The 21062-nt window shown below is 43.5% G+C and overlaps 1 protein-coding gene across 3 annotated transcripts in view; it reads left to right on the forward strand.

Moving 5' to 3' along the window:
* LOC111972148 (neurogenic locus notch homolog protein 2) overlaps positions 1–19251 on the forward strand; it is a 57589-nt gene extending 38338 nt beyond the window's left edge. For 2 of the 3 annotated variants that reach the window (XM_023999030.3, XM_023999032.3), the window contains exons 19-34: positions 204–405; positions 492–645; positions 823–1007; positions 1108–1240; positions 1371–1622; positions 1719–1831; positions 2469–3010; positions 6426–6779; positions 6919–7061; positions 7285–7489; positions 7774–7855; positions 8561–8714; positions 8840–9159; positions 9882–10029; positions 12746–12843; positions 15244–19251. In XM_023999030.3, coding sequence (XP_023854798.1) covers positions 204–405; positions 492–645; positions 823–1007; positions 1108–1240; positions 1371–1622; positions 1719–1831; positions 2469–3010; positions 6426–6779; positions 6919–7061; positions 7285–7489; positions 7774–7855; positions 8561–8714; positions 8840–9159; positions 9882–10029; positions 12746–12843; positions 15244–16635 — 4477 coding nt within the window. In that variant the 3' untranslated portion in view covers positions 16636–19251. The remainder of the gene's footprint in view (positions 1–203; positions 406–491; positions 646–822; positions 1008–1107; positions 1241–1370; positions 1623–1718; positions 1832–2468; positions 3011–6425; positions 6780–6918; positions 7062–7284; positions 7490–7773; positions 7856–8560; positions 8715–8839; positions 9160–9881; positions 10030–12745; positions 12844–15243) is intronic. The other variant, XM_023999031.2, reaches the window with a different exon arrangement.
* Positions 19252–21062: the final 1811 nt, after the last annotated feature.

Here is a 21062-nt window from a genome sequence, read left to right on the forward strand (position 1 = left end):
TTTAAAGGGTTTAACGTTGAGATGCACTCAGAATTATTCTTCGATGAGTTTCCTTTTTGATATGTGGATTGGGACACATTTAGATGTATAGAACATGTATTGAAAATGAATTTCCTTTGCAACGCACAAGGAATTCCTATCTACCTACATATGTTCGACTTTCCATCATGCATGACTACATCTCTCTTTCTCTCTCCCTCTAGTTCCTGTCTGAATAACGGGACCTGTGTTGATGACATCAACACCTTCTCGTGTCGTTGTCGTCCTGGTTTCTACGGCACCTTCTGTGAGTATGAGCAGAATGAGTGTGACTCTCAGCCCTGCCAGAACGGAGGAACCTGCACTGACGGCCTGGGCTCCTACCGCTGCACCTGCCCTGTGGGCTACAATGGACAGAACTGCCAGGTAGAGTGTGTGTAGTATGGTTCTTGCCTGGTTCTTCATTTGAAAATCAATGCTAAAATTGTACACTCACTTTTCTCTCCATGCAGAACTTTGTGAACCTGTGTAGCCAGCCACTGTGCCAAAATGGAGGGTCTTGTTCCCAGTCAGAGACCACCTGGTTGTGTCACTGTCCTGTGGGCTGGACTGGCATGTACTGTGATGTCCCCAACATGTCCTGTCAGGACTATGCTGCTCGGAACGGTGAGCAGGCAATGCCTCTATAGTACCATTTCTTTCATTCAGTCACCTCTCTGTCACCAGTGAAATATGAAACTTATATAGGTAAAGATATATTTGAGGTAAAGACCATTTGAAGATATATTACTCATAATGCGTCTCTGGTTAACGTGTCTTTGTGTGTGTCTTTGTCTCGGCCAGGTATACAAGTGGAGTTAGTGTGCAAGCACTCGGGTCGCTGCGTGAACGTGGGTAATGCCCACCAGTGTCAGTGCCTGCCTGGTTACACGGGCAGCTACTGTAACGAGATGGTGGATGAGTGCCTTTCCAACCCCTGCCGCAACGGGGCCACCTGCATGGACTACCAGGGCACATATGAGTGTATGGTAAGTTGTGTATGAATGTGTGTCTGCGTGTGGGATCTAAGTATTGCACTTACTGTACTGCACCCAGGGAAACATCTAAAAATGTATTAATCTGTTCCAGTGCAAGGCTGGCTACCAGGGGGTGAACTGTGAATATGATGTGGATGAGTGTCACTCTAATCCTTGTCACCACGGAGGAACCTGCATCAACCTCATAAACCGCTTTTCCTGCGCCTGCCCACCTGGCACTAATGGTAAGCAGATACCGGAAGATACTCTTGCTTTATCTATCTCTTTCTGGCGCATTGGTTTTGCATAATGTACAACTATAATTCTGACCTCTTCCCTCCCACTCTCCTCTCTCTCTCCTCCCCTTCTCTGTAGGTGTTCAGTGTGAGGTGAATGTGGACGACTGTGCTCCCAAGCCTGGCTCCTGGGAGCTTCGCTGTCTGAACGGGGGCCAGTGTATGGACGGGGTGGGACGCTACACCTGCTCCTGCCCCCCTGGCTTCGCTGGGGAACACTGTGAGGGGGATGTCAACGAGTGTCTCTCTGGTCCCTGCCACTCTCCTGGTAGCCTGGACTGTGTACAGCTGGCCAATGATTACCAGTGCCGCTGTCGCTTGGGCTACACAGGTAGAGTGCCCCTCTGTATATGTTAGAAAGTATCAAGTTACCTAGCTTACCCCACATTCATGCTGTATAACATGACATGTCTGTCTGTTGTCCTAGGACGCCACTGTGAGTCCATGGTGGACCTGTGCCAGTCGAAGCCGTGCCATAACAGTGGCACCTGCTCCATGAACATGAGCTCAGTGCATGGATACACATGCATCTGTCAACCAGTAAGTCATATAACGTTACTCTACCATTTTCAATGTTTGTTTTCCAACTGCCAGACTGCTGTGTTACTAAGTACTCCATGTGCCAGCTTGCTGATCTTTCTCTCTTTGTTTTGAATGGATTTCCAACTGCATAGAAATTGCATTGTGCTGTATAAAATTGYATTTACCTCTAATGTAGATATGGAGTGAGTTTTCTTTCCCTACTGCAGGGTTTCCAAACACGGTGCATGTTTTGGTTTTTGCCCTAGCACTACACCGCTGATTTAATTAATCAAGTCATCATCAAGCTTTGATAATTTGAATCAACTAGGTAGTGTTAAGGCAAAAACCAAAACGGGCACCCCTTGGGTTTCCGAGGACCGAGTTTGAGAAACCCTGACCTGCTGGCTTGTTTTCCAAACCACTAACCCCTTCCTTCTCCTTATTGTCACACTTGCTTCAGAGGGTGAAACAACACAGGTCAGGTATGACTGAGAACAGCAGTGTTCTAGGAAGATACCAAAGTTAGTAGATTCTCCCAGCTTTTCTGACTAGTCAACTGCAGTAATGCATGTTAGATATGTAAAACGGAGACCACAGGTATCTGTCTAGCCAGTCTGTTCACATGTCTGATGCCCACTCTGTTCCGACCCCTCAGGGCTTCACTGGCTTCAACTGTGGAGAGGTGGAGGGCTACAACTGTGCCAAGCTGCGTTGCCAGAACGGTGGGCACTGCCAGGAGTCTCAGGTTGGTCGTCCGCACTGCCGTTGCCAGCCAGGCTTCAGTGGGCCCCGCTGCGAGACCGTCCACAGCTGCCAGAACCGGCCCTGTCTGAACGGGGGCACCTGTATGACGAACCAACCCTACCAGTACAGCTGTCACTGCCCAGCCCACTTCTCAGGCAGGCACTGTGAGAATGTCATCTTCGATCCGTCTCCCAGCACCCCCGCTTCCTGCCCCTACGTAGAGTGTGAGCAGCATTCTGGGGATAAGGTGTGTGACCCGCAGTGCAACAGCCATGAGTGCCAATGGGACGGAGGGGACTGTTCTCTATATTGGCGCCAGCCATGGGTCAACTGCACCGCCCCGGTGCCCTGCTGGGAGCTGTTCCGCAACGGCCGATGTGACCCCGAGTGTGACAACTCTGGCTGCCTCTTCGACAGCTTCGAGTGTCAGGAGAGCGCACAGTCTTACTGCAAGTAGGTACAAGAGTTGGCAACAACATAAAGACATCAATACACATGTACACTGAGTATACCAAACATTTAAGAACACGTTCCTAATTTTGAGTTGCACGCCCCCTTTTACCATCAGAACAGCCTCAATTCGTCGGGGCATGGAATCTGCAAGGTGTCGAAAGCGTTCCACAGGGATGCTGGCCCACGTTGACTCCAATGCTTCCCACAGTTGTGTCAAGTTGACTGGATGTCCTTTGGGTCGTGGACCATTCTTGATACACCCAGGAAATTGTTGAGCATGAAAAACCCAGCTGTGTTGCAGTTCTTGACACAAACTGGTGCGCCTGGCACCTACTACCATACCCCGTTCAAAGGCACTTCCATTTGTTGTCTTGCCCATTCACCCTCTGAATGACACACATGCTCAATCCATGTCTTAACTTTTTATGGCTGGGGGCAGTATTGAGTAGCTTGAATGAATAAGGTGCCCAGAGTAAACTGCCTGCTACTCAGTCCCAGAAGCTAAGATATGCATATTATTAGTATATTTGGATAGAAAACACTCTGAAGTTTCTAAAACGTTTTTGAATGATGTCTGTGAGTATAACAGAATTCATATGGCAGGCAAAAACCTGAGAAAAAATCCAACCAGGAAGTTGGAAATCTGAGGTTTGTAGTTTTCCAACTCATCGCCTATCGAATATACAGTGGGATATTGGTCATATTGCACTTCCTAAGGCTTCCACTAGATTTCAACAGTCTTTAGCACCTTGTTTGATGCTTCTACTGTGAAGGAGGGGGGAATGAGGGCTCTTTGAGTCAGGGGTCTGACAGAGTGCCATGAGCTGACCACGCGCGTTCACGTGCGTTCCATTGCATTTCTGAAGACAACGGAATTCTCCGGTTGAAACATTATTGAAGATTTATGATAAAAACATCCTAAAGATTGATTCTATACATCGTTTGACATGTTTCTACAGACTGTAACGGAACTTTTGTACTTTTCGTCTGCTCGCGGCTCATGAATTTGGATTACTGGGCTAAACGTGCGGGAAAAAAGGAGGTATTTGGACATAAATTATGTACTTTATCGAACAAATCAAACATTTATTGTGGAACTGGGATTCCTGGGAATGCATTCTCATGAAGATCATCAAAGGTAAGTGAATATTTATAACGCTATTTCTGACTTCTGTTGACTCCAACATGGTTTTGTTGTCTGAGCGCTGTACTCAGATTATTGCATGGTTTGCTTTTTAAAATCTGACAGTGAAATCTGACAGTAATTCTGTGCATAACACTTGTATCTTATATTAAAGTTTATGATGACTATTTCTGTAAATTGATGTGGCTCTCTGCAAAATCACCGGATGTTTTGGAAGCAAAACATTACTGAACGTAACGCGCCAATGTAAACTGAGATTTTGGGATATAAATATTAGAGGTCGACCGATTTTATGATTTTTCAACGCCGATAACGATTATTGGAGGACCAAAAAAAGCCGATACCGATTAATCGGACGTTTTTTTTTTTGTGTTTTTTTTTTTTAATAATGACAATTACAACAATACTGAATTAACACTTATTTTAACTTAATATAATACAGCAATAAAATCAATTTAGCCTCAAATAAATAATGAAACATGTTCAATTTGGTTTAAATAATGTAAAAACAAAGTGTTGGAGAAGAAAGTAAAAGTGCAATATGTGCTATGTAAGAAAGCTAACGTTTCAGTTCCTTGCTCAGAACATGAAAACATATGAAAGCTGGTGGTTCCTTTTAACATGAGTCTTCAATATTCCCAGGTAAGAAGTTTTAGGTTGTAGTTATTATAGGAATTATAGGACTATTTCCCTCTATACCATTTGTATTTCATTAACCTTTTGACTATTGGATGTTCTTATAGGCACTTTAGTATTGCAAGTGTAACAGTATAGCTTCCATCCCTCTCCTCGCTCCTCCCTGGGCTCAAACCAGGAACACAACAGCCACCATCGAAGCAGCGTTACCCATGCAGAGCAAGGGGAATAACTACTAGAAGGCTCAGAGCGAGTGACGTTTGAAACGCTATTAGCGCGCGCTAACTAGCTAACCATTTCACTTCGGTTACACCAGCCTCATCTCGGGAGTTGATATGCTTGAAGTCATAAACAGCGCAATGCTTGACGCACAACGAAGAGCTGCTGGCAAAACGCACGAAAGTGCTGTTTGAATGAATGTTTACGCGCCTGCTTCTGCCTACCACTGCTAAGTCAGATACTTAGATACTTGTATGCTTGTATGCTCAGTCAGATTATATGCAACGCAGGACACGCTAGATAATATCTAGTAATATCATCAACCATGTGTAGTTAACTAGTGGTTATGATTGATTGTTTTTTATAAGATAAGTTTAATGCTAGCTAGCAACTTACCTTGGCTTACTGCATTCGCGTAACAGGCAGTCTCCTTGTGGAGTGCAACGAGAGAGAGGCAGGTCGTTATTGCGTTGGACTAGTTAACTGTAAGGTTGCAAGATTGGATCCCCCGAGCTGACCATGTGAAAATCTGTCGTTCTGCCCCTGAACAAGGCAGTTAACCCACCGTTCCTAGGCCGTCACTGAAAATAAGAATGTGTTCTTAACTGACTTGCCTAGTTAAATAAAGGTATAAAAAAAAAAAAACGGAAAATCGGCGCCCAAAAATACCGATTTCCGATTGTTATGAAAACTTGAAATCGGCCCTAATTAATCGGCCATTCCGATTTAATTGGTCGACCTCTAATAAATATGCACTTTATCGAACAAAACATACATGTATTGTGTAACATGAAGTCCTATGAGTGTCATCTGATGAAGATCATCAAAGGTTAGTGATTCATTTTATCTATATTTCTGCTTTTTGTGACTCCTCTCTTTGGCTGGAAAAATGGCTGTGTTTTTCTGTGACTAGGTACTGACCTAACATAATCGTTTGGTGTGCTTTCGTCGTAAAGCCTTTTTGAAATCGGACACTGGTGGGATTAACAACAAGTTTGTCTTTTAAAATGGTGTGAAATACTTGTATGTTTGAGGAATTTTAATTATGAGATTTCTGTTGTTTGAATTTGGCGCCCTGCACTTTCACTGGCTGTTGTCAAATCGATCCCGTTAACGGGATCTTAGCCGATCTCAGCCATAAGAGGTTTAAGACTTAAAAATATATTTTTAACCTTTCTCCTCTCTTTCATCTACACTGATTTTGAAGTGGATTTAACAAGCGACATCAATAAAGGATCATAGCTTTCCCCTGGATTCACCTGGTCAGTCTGTCATGGAAAGAGCAGGTGTTCTTCATGTTTTGTACACTCAGTGTGTATGTCTTATTAATTACATTCAAATTTCAAAGCTTATTAACCCATAGGAACTCCTAGAGTCTTCTGAATTCCCTAACCCTCTCCCTTGTCCTATATACAGGTATGATAAGTACTGTGCGGCCCACTATGCCAACAAGATCTGTGATAAGGGCTGTAACACGGAGGCATGTGGCTGGGACGGCCTGGACTGCTCTGGGGACACCCCTGCTGTTGTGGCTGATGGAACGCTGGTGATCGTAGTGTTACTGCAGCCTGAGGAGCTAATGAGAGACATGAGAGGCTTCCTGCGCTCCCTGGGAACCCTGCTGCACACCAACCTACGTGTCAAGATGGACGACCAGCAGAAACCTATGTTGTATCCGTACTACGGCCTGGAGCACGACGATGCCAATGAAGTACAGCCTTCTACAATGAAGCTTAGAGGCAAACGGGAGCTAGACAAGGAGGTTATCGGGTAAGGAGATGTGTATTTATCCAGTCTGTCTCCCTCTTTCTCTGTCTCTCTCTCTTTCTCTACTAGATAAGATGAGGTGTGTGTGTGTATAGTCTTCCATGTTGGAAAGTAAGACTAACGGAAGTTGTGTTTGCTGCAGGTCTAAGGTGTACCTGGAGATCGATAACCGTAAGTGTTCTGAGCGCTCCATGGACTGCTTCTCCAGCACAGAGCTGGCTGCATCCTTCATCGCTGCTGAGTACTTGAAATCTGAGCTGCCCTACCCTGTGGTCTCTGTCAACAGTAAGTCCCTCTCCTTTCTTCCCAGTGTGATTTCTGAGACACATTTAAAACACCCTAATGGTTATGTTACATCAGCACACAATTATCTTTGATCACAGACCTGATTAAAACCACTTATCATGTTCTTTGGTACCAAATGGACACTCGGTTCCATGCTCTGAATGCAGAGTCCATTTCAGATAGCATCACCTACTTAAGAGTTCCATGTCTCCTCCACCACCAGGTGACCCTACGGAACCCCATAAGCCCCCCTTCCTGCTCTACCTGGCTGTGGGAGCAGCCGTCATCATCCTGCTCATCTTAGTGCTGGGCGTGCTGGCCGCCAAGAGGAAACGCAAACACGGCGCCCTCTGGCTCCCCGATGGCTTCCTGGCCAAGAAGGATGACAAGAGGCGAGAACCCGTGGGCCAGGACGACTTCGGCATGAAGTGAGTGGAGAAAAGACAGAAGTTGCGTCTGAAATGGCACCCTATTCCATGTATAGTGCACTACATTTGACCAGGGCCTGCATACGGTCAATATATATTTATTGTTTTATTAAATTACTGCACTACACCGGGAATAAAGACAAATGTGTACCTCTATACTGTACCATACTCTAGTATGTTCAGAATGATACTGAACTGAGACAAATGTTTGACTGGTGTACCATAATGTAGGGTGTAATTCTCCTGAGCCACACACTGACCTCTTTTTCCTCTCCTCCCTGCAGGAACTTCAAGACCCAGGATGGAGGGATGATGGATGGAGGCCAGAGGTGGATGGAAGAGGAGGCTCCTCCAAAAAAAGTAAGGGTGAGCGAGAAGAGGAACCATTCTTGGCAGCCATTTTGGGTCAGAACGCTCTCCAGCTACTGCGTCGTTCCAGGAAATTAGTGACTTTTGCCTCCCTTTTGATATTTTAAGTAGAAATGTTGGACAAATATTGAAATCTGAAAGCCTTGTATATTAAAGGAAGTGCCCTTTTAATATAGACTATATGTAAAATTAAATAAAACCGGGACATTTTGACATGTCCCTCTAAGCATCCTCTGTGACTTCTAGCAAGATTTTAACCCACTTAACCCCAACTTTTCTCCAACATTGTAAAGCCCTAGTTATTTTGTTATTTTAACATAGTCATTTCGACAGGTTATTATTCATTTCATGTGATAAGTGATTCATTTTAAGGTCAACCTTTTTACGTGAACTGAACTCTTGTTTCCATATGGTGAAAATATTCCAAACCAGGTGAGCTGGTTGTACTCTTTTTGTGGTGGAAAACTGAGCGAGTTGAGCATAACACGTCAACCCTGTTACCCAGAGTTAGGTTTTATTTAACCTCTTGAGATGGAAAAACATGTTTTTTTTATGTGGTCTTTGACAGAAAGGTAAAATTAGGTGAAATCCACGAAGTTACAGTACTCTAAAGGCACCTAATTGGCGGAACAACCCTACTATACATAATGGCATTGAGTCAGTGTCTAAAAATCTCTCCCCCTTTGCCTCCCTCTCCCCCAGACTGAGGACAAGCCCCTGCTGCCCATGGGTGTGGATGGAGGAGTGGACAGACGGGAGTGGACCCTGCAGCACCACAAGGCTGCTGACATCTCTCTCACTCCACCACAGACTGATCTGGAGGCAGACTGCCTGGATGTCAATGTCAAAGGACCAGGTAGAGTTTAAGATTGAATAGGATTGGTGTCAATCAAGTGTAAGGATACCTAACTGAGAAGTGATTGCTGTGTATGTAACTCTGTCGTTTTTTGACTCTGACCAAATGGCAAAAATATTTTCCAGATGGCTTCACCCCCCTGATGCTGGCCTCTCTACGAAACGGAGGGGCATCTGATTGCGGCCTGCAGGCGGAGGAGGAGGAAGAGAGCGGGGGAGACGAGCCGGGACCCAACGCCATCTCAGACCTCATCACCCAGGGTGCAACACTCATGGCCCAGACAGACCGCACCGGGGAGACGGCGCTCCACCTGGCTGCTCGCTACGCCCGGGCCGACGCTGCCAAGAGGCTGCTGGACGCTGGGGCAGACGCCAACGCTCACGACAACATGGGTCGCACCCCTCTCCACGCTGCTGTGGCAGCCGATGCCCAGGGAGTGTTCCAGGTGAGAGGCTAGAAAAACAGACTCTCATTGGAGCAGCTGCGCTCACATGGGCACCAGTTCAAAAATCTTATTGCGCTTATTGAGTTAAAGTCTCCATGCAGTCTTTTAAATGTTATTTTGAAATCATCACTGTATGTTTAATAAATCACTGTGGGTTTATGTAATGGAAAATAACTTGAAATATACTGAACAAAAATATAAACGCAACATGCAACAATTTCAAAGATTTTACTACGTTACATATAAGGAAATCAGTCAATAAATGATTTAGGCCCTAATCTATGGATTTCACTTTACTGGGCATAGGTGCAGCCGTTGGTGGGGCTGGTCAGAATAATCAGATTGTGATGTCATTCTGTGGCCCAAAAACTCTATCCCACCTGAACAGATTGAAATTCCAGGTGTTTTTAAATTTTTTAATTAGGCTCTTACAATAAAAGGGCATTATCACCATTTTTTTGTTTTAAATTTCATTGTTATTACAACCTCAGTGTGGAAATATCATTAAATGTGCAATATGCAGAAATTGTTCCGCCATTTCCTGGTTGCTAAATTTCTAATAGTTCGCCTAATTTCAGTTTGTGATAAAACAAGAAATGTATAGTGTAGAGAATCATTGTACCATCTAAACCACTGTTAAATATATACTGAGTGTACAAAACATGACAGAGGAAAATAAAGTTTTTGACTGCACTGCCCCTTTAACACTGTTCCCCTCTCAGATCCTGATCCGTAACCGGGCCACGGAGTTGGATGCCAGGATGAACGATGGCACCACACCTCTGATCCTGGCTGCCAGGCTGGCTGTGGAAGGCATGGTGGAGGAACTGGTACATTGCCACGCTGACATCAACGCTGTCGACGACCACGGTGAGCACTGGCATTGTTTTTACATGTATCTTGTATGATTTTACATTTGTTTTATACAGGTGGGATTAGAGATTTGTTCTAAACTGAGACTAACTGTTCAGTAATACTTAAATAGGAAATGTTGTTTTAGTGATTTTCTCATTGAGCACTGCCATACAGGGCAAGAATTAGGAAAGACCTTGGGACTGTAAGGTTCTATCTGCGCAAAGCATAGTTCTGAGATTATAATTTTTTTACCTTTATTTAACTAGGCAAGTCAGTTAAAACCTCTCTAGGGTATCAACAGCCAGTGATACTGCAGGGCGCCATATTCAAAACAACAGAAATCACATAATTTAAATTCCTCAAACATACAAGTATTTTACACCATTTTAAAGCTACACTTGTTGTAAATCCAGCCAAAATGTCCGATTTCAAAAAGGTTTTACGACGAAAGCACACCAAACGATTATGTAAGGTATGAGCCAAGTCACAGAAAAAGACAGCCATGTTTCCAGCTAAAGAGAGCATTAACAAAAAGCATAAATAGAGATAAAATTAATCACTAACCTTTGATAATCTTCATCAGATGACACTCATAGGACTTCATGTTACACAATACATGTATTTTATGTTCGGTAAAGTTCATATTTATATCCCAAAAAATTTGTTTAGGCAAGACGCTACTGTATCACTTGGCAAAAAGCCTGAGAAAATGCATAGCGCCACATTAAAATGAATGACTATGAAAATTACTATAAAATCAAACTTTCATTAAATCACACATGAAAGATATCAAATTAAAGCTACACTGGTTGTGAATCCAGCCAACATGTCAGAATTCAAATAGGCTTTTCAGCGAAAGCATACGATGCTATTATCTGAGCATAGCACCATTGTAAACAAAAGAGAGAAACATTTCAACCCTGCAGGAGCGACACAAAACGCAGAATAAAAATATAATTCATGCCTTACCTTTGACGAGCTTCTGTTGTTGGCACTCCAATATGTCCCATAAACATCACAAATGGTCCTTTTGTTCRATTAATTCCGTYGATATATRTCCAAAATGTCCATTTATTTGGCGCGTTTGATCCAGAAAAACACMRGTTCCAACTTGCTCAAACATAACGACAAAATATATCAAAGGTTACCTTTAAACTTTGCCAGAAAATGTCAAACTACTTATGTAATACAACTTTAGGTATTTTTTTAACGTTAATAATCGATAAAATTGAAGACGGGATGATATGTGTTCAATACAGGATTAAAACGATATGTAGCATGCCTTCTGTTTGATTGAAACGCATGTCTAGGACACCAGGAGTGCCTCGACTTCAAGATGGCCGTATTTCTTCATTACACAAAGGAATAACCTCAACCTATTTCTCACGACTGTTGACATCCAGTGGAAGCCGTAGGAACTACAAGCAAGTTGCTTAGAAATCTGGTGTCCCAATAAAAACTAATTGAAAAGACGGTGACCTCAAAAAAAAAAAATGTATAAATGAATGGTTTGTCCTCGGGGTTTCGCCTGCTAAATAAGTACTATTATACCCACAGACATGATTCAAACAGTTTTAGAAACTTCGAAACCCCGATAGAAAACATTCTATCCAAATCTACTAATAATATGCATATCTTATCTCCTGGCAATGAGTAACTGGCATGTTTTTCATCCAAATGCTACCCTAGAGAAGTTAAGAACAGATTCTTATTTACAATGACTGCCTAGGAACAGTGGGTTAACTGCCTTGTTCAGGGGCAGGACGACAGATTTTTACCTTGTCAGCTCGGGGATTTGATTTAGCAACCTTTCGGTTACTGGCCCAACGCTCTAACCACTAGGCTACCTGCCGCCCCTATTAAGCATCGTTTTCAGATCTCATAACTGTTTTGTAGTGAACTCTTCTTTCATAACCCATTAAGGTCCTCACCTTATAGGTACCTAAAGTGCAGAATATCAAAATCAGGAGACATTTGTAAATCAGTTTTTTTTAGGGGATGCAATTGAAGATAGAACCTTATGGCTGTGACATGTCAATCTGGGTTCAGCCACAAGGTTCTTTCTGAATTAGACAGAAAACTGTAGCTATTTGAATACATGATAAATTATAGAATAGCATTATTTTACCAAGACAGTCAGAACACATCAAATACATCAAGAAATGTATTATGATAATCAGACAAATTACTGTCATCACTGAATGACTATGTGACAACATCATTTACTTGTTTTTTGCTTACGTGCCATTATTGCTGGCTAGACTAGCCCATACATGGAGAGAGATGGCAAGAACGTGTGCTGATTGGTCTGTCTATTTGTTCAGGCTTGTGATTGGATTGCAGATAGAACCTTCTAGTGGCAAGTTCAAATAGTTTTATGCGGAGAGAACTTTTTAGTTTTTCATTTTTTCACTTAAAATTAACTATCAAACATGTTACTTCACAGACATATGAAGAACCATCTAAATATGAATTATGTGATTTTAACTATTTAAAAAAACAAAAAAAGTCTACTTTATAGTCCCATGGTTTCAATCTCGCTCTCAATGGAGCTCAGTTACCATTACAATTCCATTAAAGCTGGGTCATGAGTTTGTATTGCGGTTTTGTCATTTGCATTTCGGTCATGCCATTGCTTGAGGACTAACCTTCTCAAAAAAATAAAAAGTGGGCAGTCAAAATAGTTTAGAGCAATTTGCATGTCTGTCTTTGACTCATATTCCTCTCTCAGGTAAATCTGCTCTGCACTGGGCAGCTGCTGTGAACAATGTGGAGGCCACTCTGGTGCTGCTGAAGAATGGAGCCAACAGAGACATGCAGGACAACAAGGTTTGTACTACCTCAGTTTGCATTTCACGTCTCTACCTTGTATTGCACACGTTTTCAAATTTCAAAAGTAGTCTTTAAGTCAAGCTACAGTGCTTTCAGAAAGTATTCAGACCCCTTCACTTTTTCTATATATTTTTAAGTTACAGCCTTCTTCTAAAATTGATTAAATACATTTTCCCCTCAACAATCTACACACAATAATACCACATAATGACAAAACGAAAACTGTTTTTTAGAATTTCTTGTAAAAATATTATTACAAAAATAACTTATTACTAAATTATTCAGACCCTTTGCTATGAGACTCGAAATTGAGCTCAGGTGGACATGATTTGGAAAGGCACACACCTGTCTATATAAGGTCCCACAGTTGACAGTGCATTTCAGAGCAAAAACCAAGCCATGAGGTCTAAGGAATTGTCTGTAGAGCTCTGAGACAGGATTGTGTCGAGGCACAGATCTGGGGAATAGTACAAAAACATTTCTGCAGCATTGAAAGTCCCCAAGAACACAGTGGCCTCCATCATTCTTAAAACTTCTTATGGCTGCATCCCGCTACCGGGATCGATATAACAACAGCCAGTGAAAGTGCAGGGCGCCAAATTCAAACAACAGAAATCTCATAATTAAAATTCCTCAAACATACATGTGTCTTATATCATTTAAAAGGTAATCTTGTTGTTAATCCCACAAAAGTGTCCGATTTCAAGTATGCTTTTCAGGGAAAGCACTACAAACGATTATGTTAGGTCACCACCAAACCACAATAAACACAGCCATTTTTCCAGCGAAAGATAGCTTTCACAAAAAGCAGAAATAGGGATAAAATTAATCACTAACCTTTGATTATCTTCATCAGATGACACTCATAGGACTTCATGTTACACAATACATGCATGTTTTGTTTGATAAAGTTTATATTTATAACAAAAAATCTGAGTTTACATTGGCGCGTTACATTCACTAGTTCCAAAAACATCAAGTGATTTTGCATAGCCACATCGTTTCAACAGAAATACTCATCATAAATGTAGATGATAATACAAGTTATACACATGGAATTATAGATATACCTCTCCTTAATGCAACCGCTGTGTCAGATTTTTTTTTAACTTTACGGAAAAAGCAAATCATGCAATAATCTGAGACGGGGCTCAGAAAAATAGCCAAATTAGCCGCCATGTTGGGGTCAACAGAAACCAGAAAATACATGATAAATGTTTCCTTACCTTTGATGAACTTCATCAGAATGCAGTCCTAGGAATCCCAGGTCCACAATAAATGCTTGATTTGTTCGATAATGTCCGTTATTTATGTCCAATTAGCTACTTTGGTTAGCGCGTTTGGTAAACAATTCCAAAGTCACAAAGCGCGTCCACTATAACTTGACGAAATGTCCAAAAGTTCCGTAACAGTCAGTAGAAACATGTCAAACGATGTACTGAATCAATCTTTAGAATGATGTTAACATACATCTTGAATAACGTTCCAACCGGAGAATTAGATTGACTTCAGAAGAACGGTGGAACGGAGGTCCTCCTCGTGAAGGCGCATGTGAAAGCATGGTCAGCTCGTGGCAGACCTGACAAGATTCTCTGGTCTGATGAAACCAAGATTGAACTGTTTGGCCTGAATGCCAAGTGTCACGTCTGGAGGAAACCAGGCACCGCTCATCACCTGGCCAATACCTTCCCTACGGTGATGCATGGTGGTGGCAGCATCATGCTGTGGGGATTTTCTTCAGCGGCAGGGACTGGGAGACTAGTCAGGATTGAGAGGAAAGATGAATGGAGTAAAGTACAGAGAGGTCCTTGATAAAAACCTGCTCCAGGGCGATCAGGACCTCAGACTGGGGTGAAGTTCCACCTTCCAACAGGACAACGACCCTAAGAGCACAGCCAAGAAAATGCAGGCGTGGTTTTGGGACAAGTCTTTGAATGTCCTTGGCCCAGCTAGAGCCCGGACTTGAACCCGATAGAACATCTCTGGAGAGACCTGAAAATAGCTGTGCAGCGACGCACCCCATCCAACCTGACAGCGCTTGAGATAATCTGCAGAGAAGAATGGTAGAAACTCCCAAAATACAGGTGTGCCAAGCTTGTAATGTCATACCCAAGAAGACTCGATGCTGTAATCGCTGCCAAAGGTGCTTCAACAAAGTACTGAGTAAAGGGTCTGACTACTTATGTAAATGTGATATTTACGTTGTTATGGGTTATTGGTAGATTTGAGAAGAGGGGGAAAAAAGTATTTATTCCATTTTAGAATAAGGCTGTAAAAAGTGAAGTGGTTTGAATACTTTTTGAATGCACTGTATGTCCCATATTCTATCACGAGGATAATGTTTTATTAGCTTGGTACATGCCTTCATGGGTTGTTTCTCCTGTTGTGTTCCTTCAGGAGCAGACCCCGTTGTTCCTGGCAGCCAGAGAGGGTAGTTTTGAGGCGGCCCAGGTTCTGCTGGACCACTACTCTAATAGGGACATCACAGACCACCTGGACCGGCTGCCCCGCGACACCGCACAGGAGCGCATGCACCATGACATCGTACGTCTGCTTGACCAGTACAACCTGGTCCACAGCCCTCACAATGGCCCCAACCACATGGGCGGGGGACACTCTTCCTTGGTCTGTGGCGGCAATGGCGCTGGCTACATGGGCATGCGCCCCGGACCCCAGGGCAAGAAGAGCAGGCGCGGTGGGGCAAAGGTTGGAGGGGTGGGTGGGGCTACAGCAAAAGAGCTGAAAGACATGAAGGCCAAGCGGAGAAAGAAGCCAACGGGAGGAGAAGGGCCTGCAGTGGGAGGAGCCAGTGGCAACGGCACTAAAGCTGCAGGAGGGCTGTCGGAGAGCTCAGTCACCATGTCCCCTGTCGCCTCCCTGGAGTCTCCACACTCATACATAGGAGATGCTGCCGGGGCCTCCAAAACGACCAACTCTCCTCTCCTGGGCAGCCCCTCCTCCAGGCCCCTGCTGCCCCCAGTCAGCCACATGCTGAGCCAGCAGCAGAGCTGGGTGGGCCTGAAGCATGGCTACGGTGGCCACATGTTCAACCTCCTCCCCCAGCAGATGGGCAGTGGCCACCCTAGCATGTCCCAGCACCACGGCCAAGGCCTGCTCACCCCTATGAATGTCACCATGAGCCGTGAGCAGCTGCCTCCCATTGTTACCTTCCAAATGATGGCGCCGGGGGGCGGGCAGGCCCTGCTGAAGCAGCCCCAGCCTGGGCAGGTGCAGTCCCAGGGCCAAAACCAGGGCCAGCCCCAGGGCCAGCCCCAATCTCAGCAGGGCCCTACTCACCTGCACTGCACCCAGGGCATGTTGTACCAGATGCCCAACATGAGCCTCCAGCACAGCCTGTCTCACAGCCTCCCTCACCCTCACTCCCATGGCCTGGCCCACGGCCACGGCATGGTGCAGGATGGCCAGTCACGCCAACAGCTCCCTCCCTATCAGGCTATGCAGAGCCCCGTGGATAAGTACCCAACCCCTCCTTCTCAGCACAGCTACGCTACGGCTGGCTCGGAGAGCACCACCCCAGGGTATCCGGCTCACCCGCCCAGTGAGCACCCTTACCTCACCCCCTCCCCTGAGTCCCCTGACCCCTGGTCCTCCTCCTCCCCCCACTCCAACTCAGACTGGTCTGACGTCACCACCAGCCCCACCCCCCTGGGGAACCCCCATGCACTGCCGCCTCCCCGCCACACACATATTCCAGAGCAGCCGCAGTCCCAGCAGACACAACAGAACCCCCAGCAGCCTCAGCGTGGCAACATGCAGGTGTTTGCATAGACAAGAGGACTCTCTTAAAGTGCCCAACTCTTAAATGCTTTGTTGATCTTAGTAGTTACAACACTTAAACTCTTATCCATCACTTCTTTCGTCATTTGCTTTTGTCTTATCGTCTCTCTGGTTACAGTAATCATTTTTACACTTCATTGTCACATGATTTTCTTCAATTTTGCACTTAAAGATAGTGTATAGTCTTGTATGAGTATTGTCAACTAAAACCAAAAACTGTTTAAGTACCTTTGACATTTAAAAGTGACGGATCATCAGAAATCAAACAAGGAACCAGAGCCAAACGGTGATCATGTAAGGAAAATGGACTGTTCAAGAAGACACCAAGACAGAATCGACATTAGATATTGCCTAACTCTGCTTCTTATTGTCATCCCTCTTGGGACGTTTCTTTGGGCTGAGACTTATTTTTTTACTTTTTTTAAAGGAAATAATTGCTCATTTAACATGCTATCATTTCCATTTACTGTTTTATGTAGACCTCTGCCAAGGACATACAGTTTCATTGAAAATTAACTTGACTTTTTATATGATGGGTTGCGTTCGCTTATGTTAAGATGTGTTCACTAAGCGAAGACTGCCTTATGGATTCTTATTATGGAATGTATCTGATTAGGATGTGGTGATGCTATTTGAGGGGCTATTGTGTGGTTAGAAACACACACACAAGCTAAAAACATGCAGATACATCTCTTCAATGTGTGGTTCTAAGCTAAACTGTGGTGTAAATAGTTGTCATGTACACTGAGTATACCAAACATTAGGAACACGTTCCTAATATTGAGATGCACCCCTTTTGCCCTAAGAACAGACTTCTTGATACACACAGGAAACTGTTGAGCATGAAAAACACAGCAGAATTGCAGTTCTAGACACAAACTGGTGCACCTGGCACCTACTACCATATCCTGTTCAAGGACATTTGCATTTTTTGTTTTGCCCAATTCACCCTCTGAATGACACATATACAATATGTCTCGAGGCTTAAAAATCCTTCTTTAACCTGTCTCCTCCCATCTACAATGATTTTTTTTTAAAGTGATTTTAACAAGTGACATCAATAAGGGATCATAGCTTTCACTTGGATTCATCTGGTCAGTCTATGTCATGGAAAGAGCAGGAGTTCTTAATGTTTTGTACACTCAGTGTAAGTTCCTGTATTCTTTTTCATTATTGCCTTTGTTACAGTGTAGCCTCTGTCTCTCCCCTACACCTTAGGGAGGATGTCAGTTAGTGGGGGCTGTGGTGTTCTGTGTCAGGAGAATCTGTGTTACTGAAGAGTTTAAGATGTATGGTACGGTTATGGATACAAAAGAAAAGATTGTGACTGAAAAATCAAATGAAAGAAAAAGGCATCGTTTGATGTTGCACTGTCTCTCTCGATGTTCTCTCACCATGGGGGTTTCACTATGGTGTGTGAAATAAGACGAGGACAAAGATGCTTTACATTATGTTACTAAGTCAATCACTTTGATAGAACAGTTGAGCGTTGAGGTACAGTATTTCTTCCAACATCATGTAATCACTTTTTTGCTTAATTACAATCAGTCTATTTGTGTATCTTTTTTTTGTGATTCATAAACCAAGTCGTTTAAGATAAAAACAATTGTATAATGAGTATTGTTGTCATCCTAATGTTTCTCAAATGAGCACAGCCTTATGTGAATGCTCTGTGATTACAGACAATCATTGATTGTTTCTATTTTGTACCGATAAATGGAACATCAATGTCTCCAAGACCAAAGTGATTCATTGCAAATCCATGACATTGGTGACTGTTGAAAGTGTTCTTTGGAAATGTTGCATTTTGGAGGTATTGTCTAATCAAAGTGGATTAATTTTACAATGTATTTGAAAGATTAATGTGGCTTTGACGGAGCAAAATCCAAATACAGTAATTGATTATTGTTATACCTTTTATTTAACTAGGCAAGTCAGTTAAGAACAAATTCTTATTTTCAATGACGGCCTAAGAACAGTGGGTTAACTGCCTTGTTCAGGGGCAGAACGACAGATTTTTACCTTGTCGGCCCGGGGATTCAATGTTGCAACCTTTCGGTTACTAGTCCAACGCTCTAACCACTAGGCTACCTGCCGCCCCGTCACACATGGTAAGGTATCATGCGAGTGCCTTTATGAGAACTACATACCAAAATCCCCAAAATCCTTTCCCATTCCCCCTATCTGGCACTTAATATCCCCCACTACAAATTACTTCTGATGTACTATCCACATAATCAAATCAGCAGAGCTCGTGGAGTATGGTATTTACACCTAAATGCCGCATTATGCAAGGCTATTTTTTTAAAGTGCTGTATATAAACAAGTTTTGAATGTTTGTACTTTTTCTGCTAACCATATATATATATACACGTTATATGAAGTAGCTTCCCCTCATATTTGTATGATGAGGAAAATATGCCTGTTTATAAAGAACAAAACCTGTCTGATATGAAATATACTAAACAAATGATGCATATTATAGATCTAAAAAGTCTGACTTTATTTCTGTATATCTGCCTATTGTGCACGTACGTGTCATTCTTATGGTAAAACACAGGAATTGTTTTTAGAAATGAAAATGAATAAACTGTTCAAAACAATGCATATTACAATAGATTTGTTTTCTGTATTACACTATGGCATTGAACCAATTCACTGATAAAGCAAATCATGGGCATTAATATGGAGTTGGTCCCCCCTTTGCTGCTACAACAGCCTCCACTCTTCTGGGAAGGCGTTCAACTATACGTTGGAACATTGCTGTGCGGACTTGCTTCCATTTGCCACAAGAGCATTAGTGAGGTCGGGTGCTGATGTTGCCACAAAACTGTTGCCACAAAGTTGCAGTCACACATCGTCTAGAATGTCATTGTATGCTGTAGCGTTAAGATTTCCCTTCATTGGAACTAAGGGGCCTAGCACGAATCATGAAAAATAGCCCCAGACCATTATTCCTCCTCCACCAAAGTTTACAGTTGGCACTAGGCATTGGTGCAGGTAGCGTTCTCCTGGTATCCGCCAAACCCAGATTCGTCCGTCGGACTGCCAGATGGTGAAGCGTGATTCATCACTCCAGAGAACGCGTTTCCACTTCTCAGCGAGTCCAATGGCGGCGAGCTTTACACCACTCCAGCCGACGCTTGGCATTGCGCATGATGCTTTTAGGCGTGTGTGCGGCTGCTCTGCCTTAGAAACCCATTTCATGAAGCTCCTGACAAACAGTTTTTATGCTGACGTTGCTTCCAGAAGCAGTTTGGAACTCGGTAGTGAGTGTTGCAAATGAGGACAGACGATTGTTACGCACTACGCTCTTCAGCACTCGCCGGTCCCGTTCTGTGTGCTTGTGTGGCCCACAGGGTTGTGGCTGAGCTGTTGTTGCTCCAAGACGTTTCCACATCACAATTACAGTACTTGTTAACCGGTGCAGCTCCAGCAGGGCAGAAATTTGACGAACTGACTTGTTGGAAAGGTAGCATCCTATGACGGTGCCACGTTAAGTCACTGACCTCTTCAGTAAGGCCATTCTACTGCCAATGTTTGTCCATGGAGATTGCATGGCTGTGTGCTCCATTTTATACACCTGTCGGCAGCGGGTGTGGCTGAAATAGCCGAATCCACTAATTTGAAAGGTTGTCCACATACTTTTAGTGTAGCATAGCCGCTTCATGTAAAAGTGGAGAACACAGTAAAGACCTAATTAATCCAAGTATGTGTACAGTAACTGCATACGTGGAATGTGTATGACAGTGGGCATTACAAAACAAGTGGGAGGCTCAACACCAGTGGGTGTGTCAACCTAACAGCTAATTGGGCAGATTGGTTGCCACTCAAGACTTTGTTTTATGTGGCTGCTTCTTTCCTTGTATCCTTTTAGCTAAGCAGGTTAGGATCATTAACGTAGCAGGTTAGTATTATTAACGTGGCAGGTTAGGAATACTAACATAGCAGATTAGGAGAATTAACGTGGCAGGTTAGGAAAATTAGGGTAGCAGGTTAGGATAAACATGGCAGGTTAGGTGAATTAACGTGGCTGGTTAGGAGAACTACCCTAGCAGGTTACAAGAATGAGGTTAAGGTTAGGAAAATGATCTGCCCAATTAGCTGTTAGTTTTCGATAGACCCACTTGTGTTGATCCTCCCACTTGGGAGGGTTGTGTTCGAGACACTGGTTCAAGAGCATCAAATACATAATTCACATTATAGGTGTCACACTTATGGGCATGTGGCAGCACTGTAGGATGGAGATTCCAAGATGTGGGACGTGTGCACAGAGAAATGCATAGTTTCGGTGAGAAAAGTTTTGTGTGTCATCTGTACAGGTGCCCATGTTGCTGGGGATCTGTGATGTCTGGTGCGAGGGAGGCAGGTTGAGGTGTCCAGGGTCAGAGTAGTGCAGAAGATGTCGTATGCTGAGA

Source organism: Salvelinus sp. IW2-2015, linkage group LG13, assembly GCF_002910315.2.
Source record: "Salvelinus sp. IW2-2015 linkage group LG13, ASM291031v2, whole genome shotgun sequence".
Classification (NCBI taxonomy): domain Eukaryota; kingdom Metazoa; phylum Chordata; class Actinopteri; order Salmoniformes; family Salmonidae; genus Salvelinus; species Salvelinus sp. IW2-2015.